The sequence below is a fragment of the Ambystoma mexicanum genome, chromosome 6q, assembly GCF_040938575.1.
Source record: "Ambystoma mexicanum isolate Mex_15411 chromosome 6q, UKY_AmexF1_1, whole genome shotgun sequence".
In the NCBI taxonomy this organism is placed as follows: domain Eukaryota; kingdom Metazoa; phylum Chordata; class Amphibia; order Caudata; family Ambystomatidae; genus Ambystoma; species Ambystoma mexicanum.
In genome coordinates, this window is record NC_090937.1 from 665,130,862 (window position 1) to 665,146,357 (window position 15,496).

At 41.5% G+C, this 15,496-nt stretch overlaps 1 protein-coding gene across 2 annotated transcripts in view; it reads right to left on the reverse strand.

The window, feature by feature from the left end:
• EXOSC9 (exosome component 9) overlaps positions 1-14,360 on the reverse strand; it is a 1,088,118-nt gene extending 1,073,758 nt beyond the window's left edge. Inside the window, exon 1 of one of the 2 annotated variants that reach the window (XM_069631163.1) lies at positions 14,222-14,360. In XM_069631163.1, the coding sequence (XP_069487264.1) occupies positions 14,222-14,287 (66 nt within the window). In that variant the 5' untranslated portion in view covers positions 14,288-14,360. The remainder of the gene's footprint in view (positions 1-14,221) is intronic. The other variant, XM_069631164.1, reaches the window with a different exon arrangement.
• Positions 14,361-15,496: the final 1,136 nt, after the last annotated feature.

Below are 15,496 nucleotides of genomic sequence, written 5' to 3' on the forward strand. Positions count from 1 at the left end.
CTCCAAGTGTCCTCCCCAATGAGTTTGACAAATTAATTGTCACCATACAAGAGATCCTTCACCTAACAGATCTACTATACTGACTAGATTTCATCATACCCCTGGCTTGGATCAAATCACTTCTGCCGACATTGAATTTATCAAATGTATAGAACCGGGCAACTCTGATGTCATCGAACTGGCTGTCTGGTCAAAAATGAATCTAGTATGGGATCACCAAAATGAGCTGCAATCCAACGGCCTAGTTATGCAAAATACGAACCACCAACAATTGATCAGACTAAAGCTAATATTTCTGACAAACAACCAGCCAATGTAGCTCCATGCAAATGCCTGTGCTCAACAAATTTGAACCCTCCCCCACCGAAATTGCTATCTCCACCTGAACCCCAATCGAGATGGTCTTGGCTATCCAAATCAAGTCGAAATAATCAGGCCTAGAATTCTTCACCCATTCCCGTAGTAACTTCATGTTCACTAATGTCATGGAATACGCAGGATTTATGCATCTACTTTCGCCGAGAGCCAATTTATTAAATAACTATGACATCATCCTTTTCCAGGTGACGTGGCTCACTGATCCTCCAATCTCTCATATTCCGGCCAACAAAGCAACTAAAGGTCGCCCATCTGCGGGCCTCTTAATATCCACCAAAATACAATCAGGTCTCGATTGTGAAAATATCAAGTCTCCATACACAAATATCCAACCAATAAAAATCTCCACAGAAAATCATGCACATCATCGATACCCTAGCGCTATAATTATTAATATCTACTGGAACCCTATTTCCATAGAGGACAACTCCTTTCTCTCTCTCTCTCATCTTGAAACAGTATTAAACATGATACTCTTAAAAAGAAGACTCTCCACGACAATAATTGCGGGAGACCGCAACATCAACTGCTTCTCAAAGAACTCCTCTCATCCAAATTCAACAGCAACTAAGTGACTAACTCTTATGGAAACATAACTTCGTAATGTTAAATGGATCCACAGATGAGGACTCATCTCCGGCCACAACCTGGTCACGAGGATGGACATCGATACTTGACTACATATTTATATCTAGCCAAGCAAACAAACAAAAGTTTGCTCATTCAAAGTGATTCCAAATGAATCAAGTGACCATCAAATATTGGAGCTATACCCCACACTGCGGTGACTCCAGAACAGAATATAATGCCCAATCAGTTAGTATTAATCAAGGACACATTTGTCTAATTTGAAAACCTCATCACATGATTAAGCTGAAAGCACAAATTCTATCCTCCACCACAGACTCACCAACAAACTTTGCGTATGATTATTCTGGATCTATCCTGATAATCATACAATCCAAATTCTTCAATAACCAACCTATATTCAAGCACAAGTATGCATGTGATCCTGAATTAGGTTATAGCCAACAGAAATTCAGGCACACTATCAGAAGTTTATCACCATTAATATGCATGCAAATCAGAGCAAGACTGAAAAGCAAATATAGAAATAAAGTTAGACAAACCTTTGCTGCACGAAAACAATCCAACGCCCTGCTAGCAGCTATAGTGAAAAAGTCAACCTCGCAGATCTGGAACCTCATAAACAATAACACACAAACAGCGACTACATCCATACAACTTAATATCAACCAACAGACAAGGACAAAGCACTTTAAGCTACTGCTCAATAAACAGATCCAAGAAAATCCAGTGACAGTACCATCTTGCCCTGACCCGTCTAATCTTATTTTTGATAAACTAGACATTATTCTAATTATTAAAAATCTAAGTATTCAAGAGCTCCAGGCCCTGACAAATTGTCAAACGTCGCCCTTAAAGCTCATCCGAATGAAAGGGAGGACATCCTGGAAATAATCTTCTCTAACATTATCAAAACAGGCAAAATCCCACCAACTTGGCAGCAATCAATTGTCTCAATCTACAAAAAAAAGACAATAGGGCTCTACCAGTTAATTATAGAGCAATAGCACTACTCAACATGCCTGGTAACATTTTTGGGCGACTCGTTTTTCGTGATTTTACTAACTGGCTAAACGATAATAGACTACTAGATATACATCAATCAGGCTTCATAAAAGGGCACTGGAACATCTTTAAATCTCTTCATCTTGTCAGCTTTAAAGAAACAAGCTGTAAGCAGCAAAAAGCAGACTTGCCTAGCCCTAGTATACTTCAAACAAGCCTTTGATTCACGTAATATTCTATGGTCTAAACTTTTAAGTGCAAATTGCCCCCATATCTATTTTATCTTATTAGACAATTTCATAGAAACACCACAATAAGAATCAAACTTACAACAGATGGCATCCTGTCTGAGGCCATTCCAACTACAGTAGGCTTGAAACAAGGCAGTAGTTTTGCATCTATACTTTTTAATTTTATATAAATGATATTAACAAAGCTTTTAATTCAGTTCGATCATTCTCACCGAAACTTTGATCTCATGAAATAGGATATCCATTATACGCTGACGATTTAGTCATCCTAAATAAGACACCTATAGGTCTACAAAGGAAACTCCAGGCGCTAAATCTATATGCACATGAGAATGAACTGGTAATTAATGTAGAAAGTCAAATACCTTCGTATTTCACCATAAATTACCTAAGCAAGGATACAGGTTCACATGGTCCTTAGCTGGATCAAGTCTTAAGCCGGTCCAATAGCACAGCGAGTACAGCGCTCACTTTGTCATCTGTGAAGAGCCTGCTGATGCAGGTTCGAATCCCGGCAGGGCCAAACTCGGCCTTTCATCCTTCTGAGGTCGATGAGCACCACACACCGTGGGTAATAATAAGCAGCACTCAGATACCTGAGGGTTTGTAGCGTTATATAAATGCTAAATTATTATATATTATTAAACATTAAAATTATTATACCATTTTCATGGTACAAATACTTGTGTAAACCTAAACAATCACGTCCCCAATCTAGCATACAAACAAGAACTCAAGATAAAAACCCAATTACTAACAGCCCAAGCTAAAGCAATCCAACACAAATATGGCAGATTCACCTTCAAACCAGCGCTAATATTTTAGCTACAATAACTAATACCAATTATCACCTATGGAGCGCATACTAAATTACCCAGAAACACACCAGATTAGGACTATATTGGAAACAAATCTTATCTTTACCATCCAGTGTACCCATCTCCACTATTAGATTTGAACTTGGTCTCCCATCCTTAGCTGCCTTTGTAGAATGGCAATGCTTAGCTGCATACAGAAAATGCCTCATCACACCCGCCGATGCCCACCCGTTAATACCTATTCTAAAAACCTCATTTGATGCTTCAATGAAAAGTCCATCACACCTCTGGAAATCAGAATGCATTTGTCTGCTAGCTAAAGCAGACCTTTGGACTGATTTCCTAACTGAAGTTCCTGAAAAAGCACCAAAAAAAACTATGGTCAAGAAATTTGACAACATGGGAAATGTGCAATGAATACACCATTTTCTGTGAAGCGATCTTCTTGCATAAACCATTATATGAAGTACTTGCCTACCTGAGCCATTGCCCCGATTTGAAATATGCCCTAGATATTCTGCGATTGAGACTAAATTTATGGCCAAACGTGCAAAAATCACTGATATGACAGTATCGACCATCGAGAAACCTTAAAACATCCGATTATAGATTGTCTCGAAGAGAGCAAGCCTATTATAGATTTTTACATCATTACAGAACACTTACTAGCGACAAAATGTGGTCCGTTGTATTCAACTCAACTATAGTATCCTTGAATATAACCACAGTGAACTATCTCACGTCGCTTGACCTCGCAAATGTATAATATTTAAATAAATGCAGCAAACTGTCTAGTGATGTTCCTTGACTAAGAATGTATAGATTTTAGCTGTTTTATTCTAGGTAACATCATTTTAGTAAGTTTCATTACATTTTAATCCTATTAGATCTTGACAGTATTATCTAAATGGAATGTCCTACAAATATGAATGAAATGGAATATGCTAAAGATATAATCGAGCTACTGCCCTAGGAATATGTTGAATCAAAACCGAGATAATATCTAGATAACATGTTTTAGCAAGCTATCATGATATATCCAACTCACCAATTTTAAGAAGTATTTTTAATACATTTTAACATATTAATGACAGAATCAAGCTATTGTTCTTGAATATTTTGGTCCAAATGGTGGAAATTCGTCCGAAATAACGTCCGACTTCTTTCCTCTCCGACCGACCCTCCCAGGTCCAACTTGGGTCCTTCCTCTCCGAAATCTTTTTCTCTACCTGTGGTGTCCCCCAGGGTTCTAACCTCTCTGCCTGGCTGTTCATCCAATACCTGGCACTCCTTGCCCACCGCATCGCCGCTCTCTTTCCCAACTTTCAGTGCTACGCAGATGATACCCAGCTCATTTTGAGGCTACCCTCGGCCTCCTCCTCCTCTCATCTCCGACTGTCTGTCTGCCATCCAGGAATGGTGTGCCGCCAACGACCTCTGCCTTAATGCCAGTAAGAGATTCTACTCATCGGCACACCCACTCCCTCCTTCCCTACAGCTCTCTGGCCGGCCTCTCTTGGCCCTCCTCCCACTCCCACCTGCAAGGCTAAAAACCTTGGGGTTATCTTCGACTCTGCACTCTCCTTCTCCCCTCACATCTCTGACGTCTCTTAAAAGTCACACTTTTTTTTTTTTATTATTTATTTGCATTTAGTTCATTTACAAGAATAATTTCGAGTAGAACCTTTGCAAAGGAACAAGTTAAAATCCATGTAAAAAGAAAAAGAAAATTTAAACATTTGAAATTACATTATTTTGCATTAGCACACAATACTTTAAAATACAGGTGCGAGAGAAAATATACCAATCAATTTACCAACTAGGCAATTCATTCTACACTCAAAATAAGTTCTTTTTCTATATGCTTACAAAAACTTACTAATTCAAAAATTAAACGGTTGTGAGTTCCTTGCATCATGCGAGACCATAAAAACTCGAGGCAATCCTCAAACCCTATATCAACAAATTTCATAAATCTTGCTGTACGTATTTTGTTAAAATGGGGACAATAGAGTATGAGATGCTTCAATGTTTCGTGTGGTTCATTGCACTCATCAAATCGACATCCCACAGCAAATGTGGTGGCATTTGTTCGCCAGTTCTTTGTTCTATCTCTAGTATGGTAAAGATTAAATCTAAATTGAATATATGCCTTCCTGGTAGTTTCACAGGGGAATAAAGTGATATGTGCATAGCGAGGGATGCGCTGTTTAACAAAGGCACCATTTCTTCATAAGATTTGTATGTCATAATCCGATCAATAGTTACACACCAGTCTAAATCAAAAAGTTTTTTTTTTGCATGGCACGGGCGAAGATGGACATCATTCACTGTAATATTCACTTCACTTAAAAGTTGTTGCATTTTCAGTTGATAATTATAAAAGGAAGGAGGACAGTGGGTACCCAGCATCTTATTCAAATCCGCATATAGCGAATTAGTCGGTGGGTAATTCATTTTTGCAAAATGAGATAACTGTCTCCATTTCCATCTAGATGATAGTGCCACCAACCCCAATTCATGACGTATGATGGCATTTGGAATGGACATAGGCAAGAACATTGCTGCTTTTAAAAGTGAACCTTGTAAACAATCCAACATATTAGACATATCATACAAACAAATATCTAGTGCATAAAGAATGATACTCTCAGTCTTCAAGGACATAAATTCAATTAACGGAGTTAATGAAAATTTGCAGAACCGGGTATAAATCCTTTTCATTTGCGAAAGGAGTGTCCTGGTTTTGCATTTGATAATGTCTGTCCATACCTTGATGGAATTCTGATCAGAGAGATGATACCCCAAATAAATGGCGTTGTTAATACAAGATATCTGCGTATCCATAATATGCCATCTAAAACTGCCCTTTTTCTGCTTCACTCCAAATTTCATAATGGCAGTCTTTGCCGGGTTGGGAGTCAAATTGTGGTCCTTTGCAAATTCCTCAAAAAGTGTTAATTTCGTTTGTAAACCTACAGGAGTAGGGTCAAACAAGATAATATCATCTGCAAAGGCGATCCATTGCAAAGATATACTCCCAACCTTCACAGAGAACAGGTTCATATTTTCCCAGTTTTTATCCAGATCTGCCATGTATAGATTAAACAGGGTTGCTGCAAGGTTGCAGCCCTGTTTCAAGCCCAGTGCTGTTCCTATTGGAGCTGTGGTGCCCCCGTCCTGTGATATTTTTATTCTATAAGATGTATTGATATGCAATTTCATGATCCAATACATTAAATCTTTTGGAATTCCGAAAGCCAACATTTTCATCCACAATAAGTTGCGGACAACATTATCAAAGGCCGCACTCATGTCAATCATTGCGATATATACCGGATTAGAGTTCTTATTTTTTGCTCCAGCAATAACGTGCGCAAGGATAGTTGCATTTAGAGTGGTACTCATATTCTTTCTGAAACCCGTTTGAAATTTAGAATAAAGACCCTTGGACTCAATAATTTTCTCCAAATCGTGAAGAAGTAGAATCGCAAAGATTTTAGCCTCAGTATCGATTAGAGAAATCGGGCGATAATTTTCAGGACAGGAAGGATCACCCCTCTTAAATATTGGGACTATGTTTGCAGTTAACCAAGATGGTGGAATTTCCCCAGAGTTGAAGATGGTTTCGAATTTGGTATTTATAATTTCTGCCCACATGGCAGGGTCCGCTTTATAGAGACAAGGGGGAAGCCCGTCTGGTCCTGCAGCCTTAGAATACGACAGCCTCGAGATTGCCCAAATTATGTCTCTAATGCTCCAATTAAACCGAGGGATCCTGGTAGAGTCTAGCAATATACCAGGAAGAAATTGGAACTTATAAGGTAGTTGATATTTTGCAGTTATATACGTCTGCCATGTCTGATCGGAAATACAATTTGGCATAGATAACACAGCATTTTTTGGGTCAGCTTTTAGAGTACGCCATATAACTCGAGTGTCATGTGACGTGATGGCATGGATTAAAGTACAGTTCTCTTCATTGTGTCTCGAGATCCGGGCGAATCTTAAGTTTTGTTTGTACTGTGAGATGATTTGATTCCGCCTTTCTCTGAGTCTTTCAGTGCCCAAAACATTATATTTTAATTGTCTTAGGGCTTTGTTTTTTTCCCTTTTCAACAGCTTGCATTTCTGATCGTAGATGTGTGTATGTTTCGCACTACTGCGGTTTTTACAAAATTTGAGCAAAACGGTGTCAACTATTTTGGAGTAATCCCTATCAGATAGTTTTATTCTTAAATTGGCACCATATTGGTCAACTCGCAGTGTTTCTCGAGATATGTGTTTAACAATCTGATCGCACAAGCCATTGTTCCACCTGATTGAGTGCTGAGGGCGATCAACTTCTACTGCTGTTAGTGAACTATTTGCCCCTAGCAATTGACATTTCAATTTCAATGATGTTATAAGTTGTGCATGATCACCGATCAATATAGGCTCTATTACTAATGGGGCCATGTGAGCTATAAGATTACGAGATACAAAGATAAAATCTATCATTGACTTCTTAACTCCTCTTTCCTATGTAATTTTTGATTTCATATCATGTGTCGCCAAGAGATCCATGTCCCAATCAGTTAAGAGTTCTCTAAACTTGGCTCCTCTAATGCATGCTAAGGTTGCAAGTTTAGATAGACTAGTTTCATTCACATTTCTACAGTCACAATTAAAATCGCCACCAAGAATGATCTCACAGTTCTGATATATACTAGCGGAGAGTTCCAAGCATGCTTCAAGATCGTCAAACATCTCTTCAATAGTTAAATTGGCAGGGTTCCAATATAATGAGATGATGATTAATGATGGATATCTGATTGAGGGTATATTAAGATGAACCCCTAGTAAACTCGGAGAGTTCCAAACTAAATTAGGTTGGGCTTTAAATGAAGTATTTATTGCAATCGATAAGCCCCCAGATGGGCGGCCTGATAAATGTCTCTTAGCTAATGCGTTAAAAGTAACATAACCAGGGATAAGTAGAGGTTCTGTTTTCATCGACTCTTGAATTATGATTATAGTTGGTCGTTCATCACTGATAAGATTGAGATGCCAGTTCATTAAATTCACAAAGCCACACGAATTCCAGGATATGATTTTAAGTTCTTTGTGATTAGATAGCTATGTGACTGGTTTTGTAGGTAGTGAAGTAGTATTAGAAGACAAAATGGCCAAGAGCATAGGTTCCAGCCAAGGAAGGCCATTTGTTTGAGCTACAACTTTCAGAATCTCAGCCAAATCAAGTCCAGAGCCCATATTTGTTTTAACAATGGGTACGGTCATATCAATACAATTTCCATCGATCACTTTTGGTGGATCTAGGAATAGAGCAGCATCATCCTCGGATCCGAAGGTAAGTAATACCAAACCCTCTCTTTTTATTTCCTCCCGATTGGACCAAATAAATTTCATTACTGCCTCAGAACCAAGATAACATAGGGCCCTGAAGTTGTTGATTCTGGCCAGGTAATATCATTGGATTTAACCATTCTCAATTGAGGTATTTTTGAGAAAAGGGAGAAGATAAATGAACGATTAATACGTTTATCTACCAATTCCTCAGCATTTCCTTCAAATCCTATGATGTATTCCTTCATCTCATCTGACTGCAAGGGCCTGTGTGAAATTGGCGCTGAGACAACTGGAGTTCCTGCTTCAACAGCAGGATTGATTAATAAATTATTAGGTTGTTTTAATAAGATCTTGCTATGATTGTTTATGTTCTGATTGTCCATATAGAAAGTTTTACTCAGAGCTACAGAGGCTTCGCCATTTTTATACAAGAGAGGATTGGTATTCATGTTTTGTGATAGTGTTCTGCTTTGCGCAGGGCCATGTATAAATATACGATTTGGAGTCATTGCATTATCAATTGATCCAGTTTGATCGAAACAGCTGAACTTAGGACTCTCCTTATGAAGCACGGCCGATGCCTCAACCAAAGTAGTTCTTTTTCCCGTGCCATTTACTGCAATTACCGACTTAGTCATATTCACCTCCTCTTCTATGTTATTAGTTATTTCATCTACCTCTACCTTCCCTATTTTACCAATGCCATTTACAGCAACTAAGGGTATATTTTTAGGCTGTTCAGAGATATTGTTCGCAGAGAGTTCAGTAGTCACATCCCTCGAACATACTTCACTATAGGTTTTCCTAGTTAGTGAAATCGAATTGTCACTACCATGAGGGCCCGAGTGAATAATGTTGTTTTTCATCTCCCTATAATCGGGAAAAAGTCCCTTAAGTTACTTTTTACTACAGAGCCGATAACAGGTTCGATTAGAGTTGTTGCACATCCGTTGTCCTGATTATCTAACACCTTTAGAGACATTTCACATAATTTTGATTTGATCAAAGGTTTAGAAATCGTAATTTCTTCAGATATACTATTCACTGGATTAACGATGCCAGGCTTAAGATTAGCAATCTGAGGAGGGACAGCACCCATCATTAGTGACTTGGTAATAATACCATTTTGACTTACTTCCTCCGATGAATTAGTAACCGGGGTAAGAGCATCTTGGCTTTCTTTGGACAGTTGTCCTACATCAATATGATCTTCATCGATTAATTCTATACTAGGAACCAAGTAAGTATCCTTTCCACGTCCATCATTCTTATGTAATAGTGCTTCCTTCCTACGCTTAGCATATCTCTTAACGGCTCGCAAGTGATTTTTTTTAACTCGACGGGACATAAAAGTAAAAGGTTCCTCAGAAACACAGTGTTCTGTCTCTGTTTTTTTTTGTGATTCAATTTCTTCAAGGAGAGCAGATGGGCTATCAGGAAACCGCATTAAAGGTTCCATTTTGGTGAAGTGAGTTGTAATTGTGAAATTCAGTGCATCGACTGATGCCTTAATTTCTTTCAAGTCATTGTCGCACTTACATTTCACAGGTTCAATTAATGCGTCCTGACTGCACTGTTGCAAACTGTTTACATATAAATCGTGCCTCCCTGCCTCTTCGTTGCTATGGCCTTGTCCTCTAATTTTAGATTGAATGGATCTTAGGGTGTCAACTGCAGTGATAAACCCCTCGATTTTATCCATTTTGGAGCAAAGATAATGCAAGATGGCCTTAGTTTCCTTTACTTCAAGATGAGTGAGCTCGTGACCCTTGTCAAGGAGATCTAGAATTTTGGTGATCACCGGAAGAGGGGTTGGGGATTGATTTTCAATTCCGCGCACACTATTCGTACCTACTCCAAGATCCTCAATTGATACTTTGTTTGAAACATTAAATTGATCAGGCGAGAATGAAAGCGTGCGCGGAATTGCTCCAATTGGTGCCTCATCCGATACATCATCATCTATTTTGGTATGATAACTCCTATTAGTATTTCCAATGGTGCCCGAATTTGTTGTGCCATATACTAGTGGAGACATCATACTAATAGTTTGATTGACTTGTGCATTTAATGCAGCCATCTTCTGCAAGGTAGTACTAAATTGCACTTTGTTAGGGGTACATGAATCTGATCGAATCATACTATCATTCGTATTTACATCTACAATCTCTTTTTCCTCAACCTTTGTTGGGGCATACATAGAAACAGAGGAAGTAGCATGCACTTGGGCTACATGAGTAGAGCAGTTACCAGTATCTAAACAAACCACAGGGACAGTAGGTATATTGTCATCTACCATGTCAACTAATGGCACTTAATGATTTGAAGTTCGACCCTTGCATACCGTAGAGTCAATGCTGGAAGATGTTAAAATATTAGTTATTGCCTCAATGCAACGCCCACTTCGCAGGCCATTGGAAAGAGGAGGTACACCAAATATAAGAATACTTTTTACAAAATATCAAAAAAAGCAAACACCTTTCCTAATGATGGGTCAGAGAATTAAAACGTGATGTAACAACCTTCTCAAAGTAAGCAAAGAATTCAGCACTGTGCGCTATCACGAAACAATGCTTCTCAAGAACTTAGCTCGTGCCAGTTGCCCAGGTCACAGCCAAACAGCACAACAGCGACTCCAGCCCTTGCTGCCTCCAGGGCTTAACGCCGCAAGGGTAGTTGTGCCGGCGATTTCAGTGCTGGTTGAAGTCACGTGACCAAAAACGTGTCGGAGTTCAGCTCCGCCCCCTCCAGGAAGCGGTTACTGCAGCAAGAGCAACGCTCGCAGTGCTGCCAACGGGGTGCGCAGGGTGAAAATGATAAAATGACACAGCGCTCCTTGTAAGAGTGAAAGAATCCGCCTCACGGGCGGTTGTGCCGGCGATTTCAGTGCTGGTTGAAGTCACGTGACCAAACACGTGTCGGAGTTCAGCTCCGCCCCCTCCAGGAAGCGGTTACTGCAGCAAGAGCAACGCTCGCAGTGCTGCCAACGGGGTGCGCAGGGTGAAAATGATAAAATGACACAGCGCTCCTTGTAAGAGTGAAAGAATCCGCCTCACGGGCGGTTGTGCCGGCGATTTCAGTGCTGGTTGAAGTCACGTGACCAAACACGTGTCGGAGTTCAGCTCCGCTCCCTCCAGGAAGCGGTTACTGCAGCAAGAGCAACGCTCGCAGTGCTGCCAACGGGGTGCGCAGGGTGAAAATGATAAAATGACACAGCGCTCCTTGTAAGAGTGAAAGAATCCGCCTCACGGGCGGTTGTGCTGGCGATTTCAGTGCTGGTTGAAGTCACGTGACCAAACACGTGTCGGAGTTCAGCTCCGCCCCTCCAGGAAGCGGTTACTGCAGCAAGAGCAACGCTCGCAGTGCTGCCAACGGGGTGCGCAGGGTGAAAATGATAAAATGACACAGCGCTCCTTGTAAGAGTGAAAGAATCCGCCTCACGGGCGGTTGTGCCGGCGATTTCAGTGCTGGTTGAAGTCACGTGACCAAACACGTGTCGGAGTTCAGCTCCGCCCCCTCCAGGAAGCGGTTACTGCAGCAAGAGCAACGCTCGCAGTGCTGCCAACGGGGTGCGCAGGGTGAAAATGATAAAATGACACAGCGCTCCTTGTAAGAGTGAAAGAAGTGAAAGTCACACTACCAGCTGCACCTCCTAAGGGGTATTCTTCCTTTCCTCTCCTTCCCCCAGAAGCTCTATGTCTCCAGAGCCCTGGTCCTATCTAAGCTGGACTACTGTAACAGCCTCTATCTAAATCTGCCTGCCTCCACTCTCCGCCCTCTACAACTTATCCAGAACAGGACTGCAAGACTTGTCCTTGGCCTCAAGCCCAGGGATCGTATCTCTCCAGGACTGAAATCTCTGCACTGGCTCCCAGTGGCTACAAGGATAAAGTTCAAAACCCTCTGCATTGTACACAAGGCCTTCTGGGGCCTGGGGCCGCAGTACCTTCAACTCTCTCTCCCTAAATATCTTCCTTCTCGAGCTCTTCGCTCATCTGCCTCCAACTCTCTCAGGGTCAGTCGCTACTCCAAGCAACAAGTTGGTGGCAGATCACTCTCTTCGGCAGGGGCCTCTCTCTGGAACAGCCTTCCTGCCTGCCTGAAACTCGAGGAGAGCCATCTCCAGTTCCGGAAACCCCTCAAAACTTTTCTCTTTGCTTCTGCTTTCTCCCCACCCCTCCCATGCTGAATTCCTGACTGTAACTGCACTCGTTACCTGGACACCTTTTCTGATCTCTGGCCCAGGCCCTGTCAATTGCCCACCTGCACTGCCTCCATGGCAACCCCTGCACTTGGGGACCGTTTTCTGTATAACTTCAGTCCCCCTACCAGCACTTATGTCTGCACTTCCTTGCACTTGCCACTAGCTGGCTGTTTTATTTGTCTTATTTATTCCGCTTTCCCCATGTATTGCACTTTCCCCTCTCCCTTCCCCCCCCGCGCACTTCTCCTCCCCCCCCCTTCCCATGCACTTACGCGATCTGAATGACACCTGGCCTAGTAGGATCGTTGTCTGGCCCCCTCTGTTCCTCCCCCTTGCCACGTCGCGCCTTGAAAAACTTGGGTATAGGCGCGTTATAAACGCCATATCATATCATAACAACCAGAATTGTAAAGTCCAAAGATATCATGATCCCTCATATGACGTTGTCTTTGTTACACGGACTACAAACACATATGGCTGTATATCAAAGAAGTACAAATTCAGAAACAAGACAATGTATATCATGCGTAAAAGTAAGATTGTTCGTTCTTCTTGGCAAATAACAATTGTGATAAAGATCTACTACCGACTGTGTAGCCTCGAATGTCAAAAGAATTGTATCAAAGAACAAATAATTTAATATATATTGGGTTAGGGTGGTAGGGATGACAGATTTGTGGGGTTCCTAGTATGTAGAAACTGAAATGCAAATAAGAAAAAAATAAATGCCAGATCATATCTGGGACAAGTATTCAGAGTATAGTATAGTTGAGGGGTATCTCATCTCAGCCTTAAAACTAAAGGCGATTGATGGTGTAGTGCATCTATGGTCTATGTATTTGATCATGGGCCCTGTCCATTGCGTGGCTTCGGAAATGCTCAAAACTAAGTAATAGGAAGATGAAGAGGGATATGGATTATTAACTTGTAATCTTCATTACTCCTATTCTCCCACATTTATTTATTTTTTCATTTATAAAGAGCCTAAGCCTAAGGCATCAAGGCGCAGTTTCAGGATCAGTTACATGCATTTTGGGGAAAAAAAAACATTAAGGTGTATTTACATTTTCGGAAGGAGGTTCCAGTGGGAACCTTCGCGAGTTAGTGGAAGTGCAGAGTTTTGAGGGCATCACAGTATTTATATCCCACCAACAATGATATCGATGGCCCGTAATCCGAGTGGGCATCATTAACTGGACAGTAGAGGGAGAGATATACTTCCAGCAGAGAGAGGGGCAGGTACATGGAAAAAAGTTTGGGAAATAGTTAGCGCTCGTAAAAATTAAGTGATGTGACGAGGAAGAACACGACTAAGAGTGATGAAGATTGTCGGTAAATAATTCACCCATTCATCAGCAGTTGAAGCGCTGTCCCTGGCCGTTCACATGCAAGGTTCCCGTTTTGTAAAGGACTGTAATAAGGGGATTCAACTTTACTAGCAGATTATCATATCATACCAAAGTGTGTTTCTCCACTGGGTCACTCACCCAACATTAACATTGAGTTGGTCTCCCCCCTGCCTGAACACACGTGTAGCCACAACACCGGACGTGAGGGTGTGAAAACACGCACGCCACCCGGCAGGGAGGTACCATTACCCATCATGCTCTCCCTCATATGCTCCGCACCTTTTTCTCTGCAATAGCTCGCAGGAGGAAAAGCCGCTCACAGTTTGACAACGGAGTTTCCCTCATTTTGCTGGTTCCTCTGCCGCGATGAGTCTCTTCCTACCCAATCCACTGTCTCGCTGGAAATTGCCAATCACACCGCTATTTCCAGTGTACGTAACAAGCGACGTTATATACGTCACTGCGCTGCGCCTGTATTGGATTGATGCTGTGTACTCCAAGCGGCTGTGTCCGGTCTGTTATTAAGTATTTCCGTGGCTGCTTCTCTACGTCCAATCTATATGTACACTAGTAAGAGCAAGTGTACTGCTGAGGCATGTAGTGTCTCCTGTCGGTGACCCCTGTTCTTTGGGACACTTACCCCTTCCCAAGCAAGAACTTACCCAAGAAAAACAATCATGCCCCTGTGACTAAATCAAGCTCGCCCAGTAAAGCAAAAATAGCCCCAAACTTGCCTTTGTCTCAAAATTACCCGATTTTCAGGGTCAACTGCAAGGGGTATAACAGCAAATTTGGACTGCTCCACATAGGCACGTTTTGAAAATAAAACGGTTACTTATTTATTCTTCATTATAGCTCAGTCGTCACAGTATTGACCGCAGAGTTCTAAAGAATTAGTGGGGCAACATATAGAAACTGCAAGCCCAGGACCCCATGTTGGGGGGAAAAAACGTCACTTTTAATCGAAGACTATGGCTCATTTTCCACGAATGAAATGAAATGATATTTTATTTATATCGCGTTCATTCAGAAGTGTTTTAACAGCCCGACCAAGCAAAGGGAGAGGAACAGGGGAGAACAAAAACAAACGGATCTTACGAGGCCCAGTAACATTGAGAACAAGCAAGTGCATGGGAAAGGGAAAAGGGCAAAGGTGCGTGTAAGGGGGGAGAAGTGGAAAGTGCGGAACAGAGGAGAGAACAGAATAAATAATAATAAGTAAAATAAATAAAGGCGATAAACAGTGGTAGTGCAGCCAGCAAGTGCTAGGTTAGTAAGATAGGGTATATCTGATAAGTGCAGAAGGAAAGTGGGTGGAGGACTGTATGGGTAAAGATACAGACCCCAGTGCAAGGGGGCCAGGTGCACGGTGCCGAGAGAGATAACAGATCAGCAGGGGAGAAGAGGAGCAAAGGCAGAAGCGAAGAGGAGGGTTTTGAGGTGCTTCCAGAACCATAGATGGTTCTCCTCAAGTTTCAAGGGGACAGGGAGGCTGTTCCAAAGGGAGACCCCAGCCGAAGACTAAAGATCCACCCCCAGCATGTTGCTTTGAAA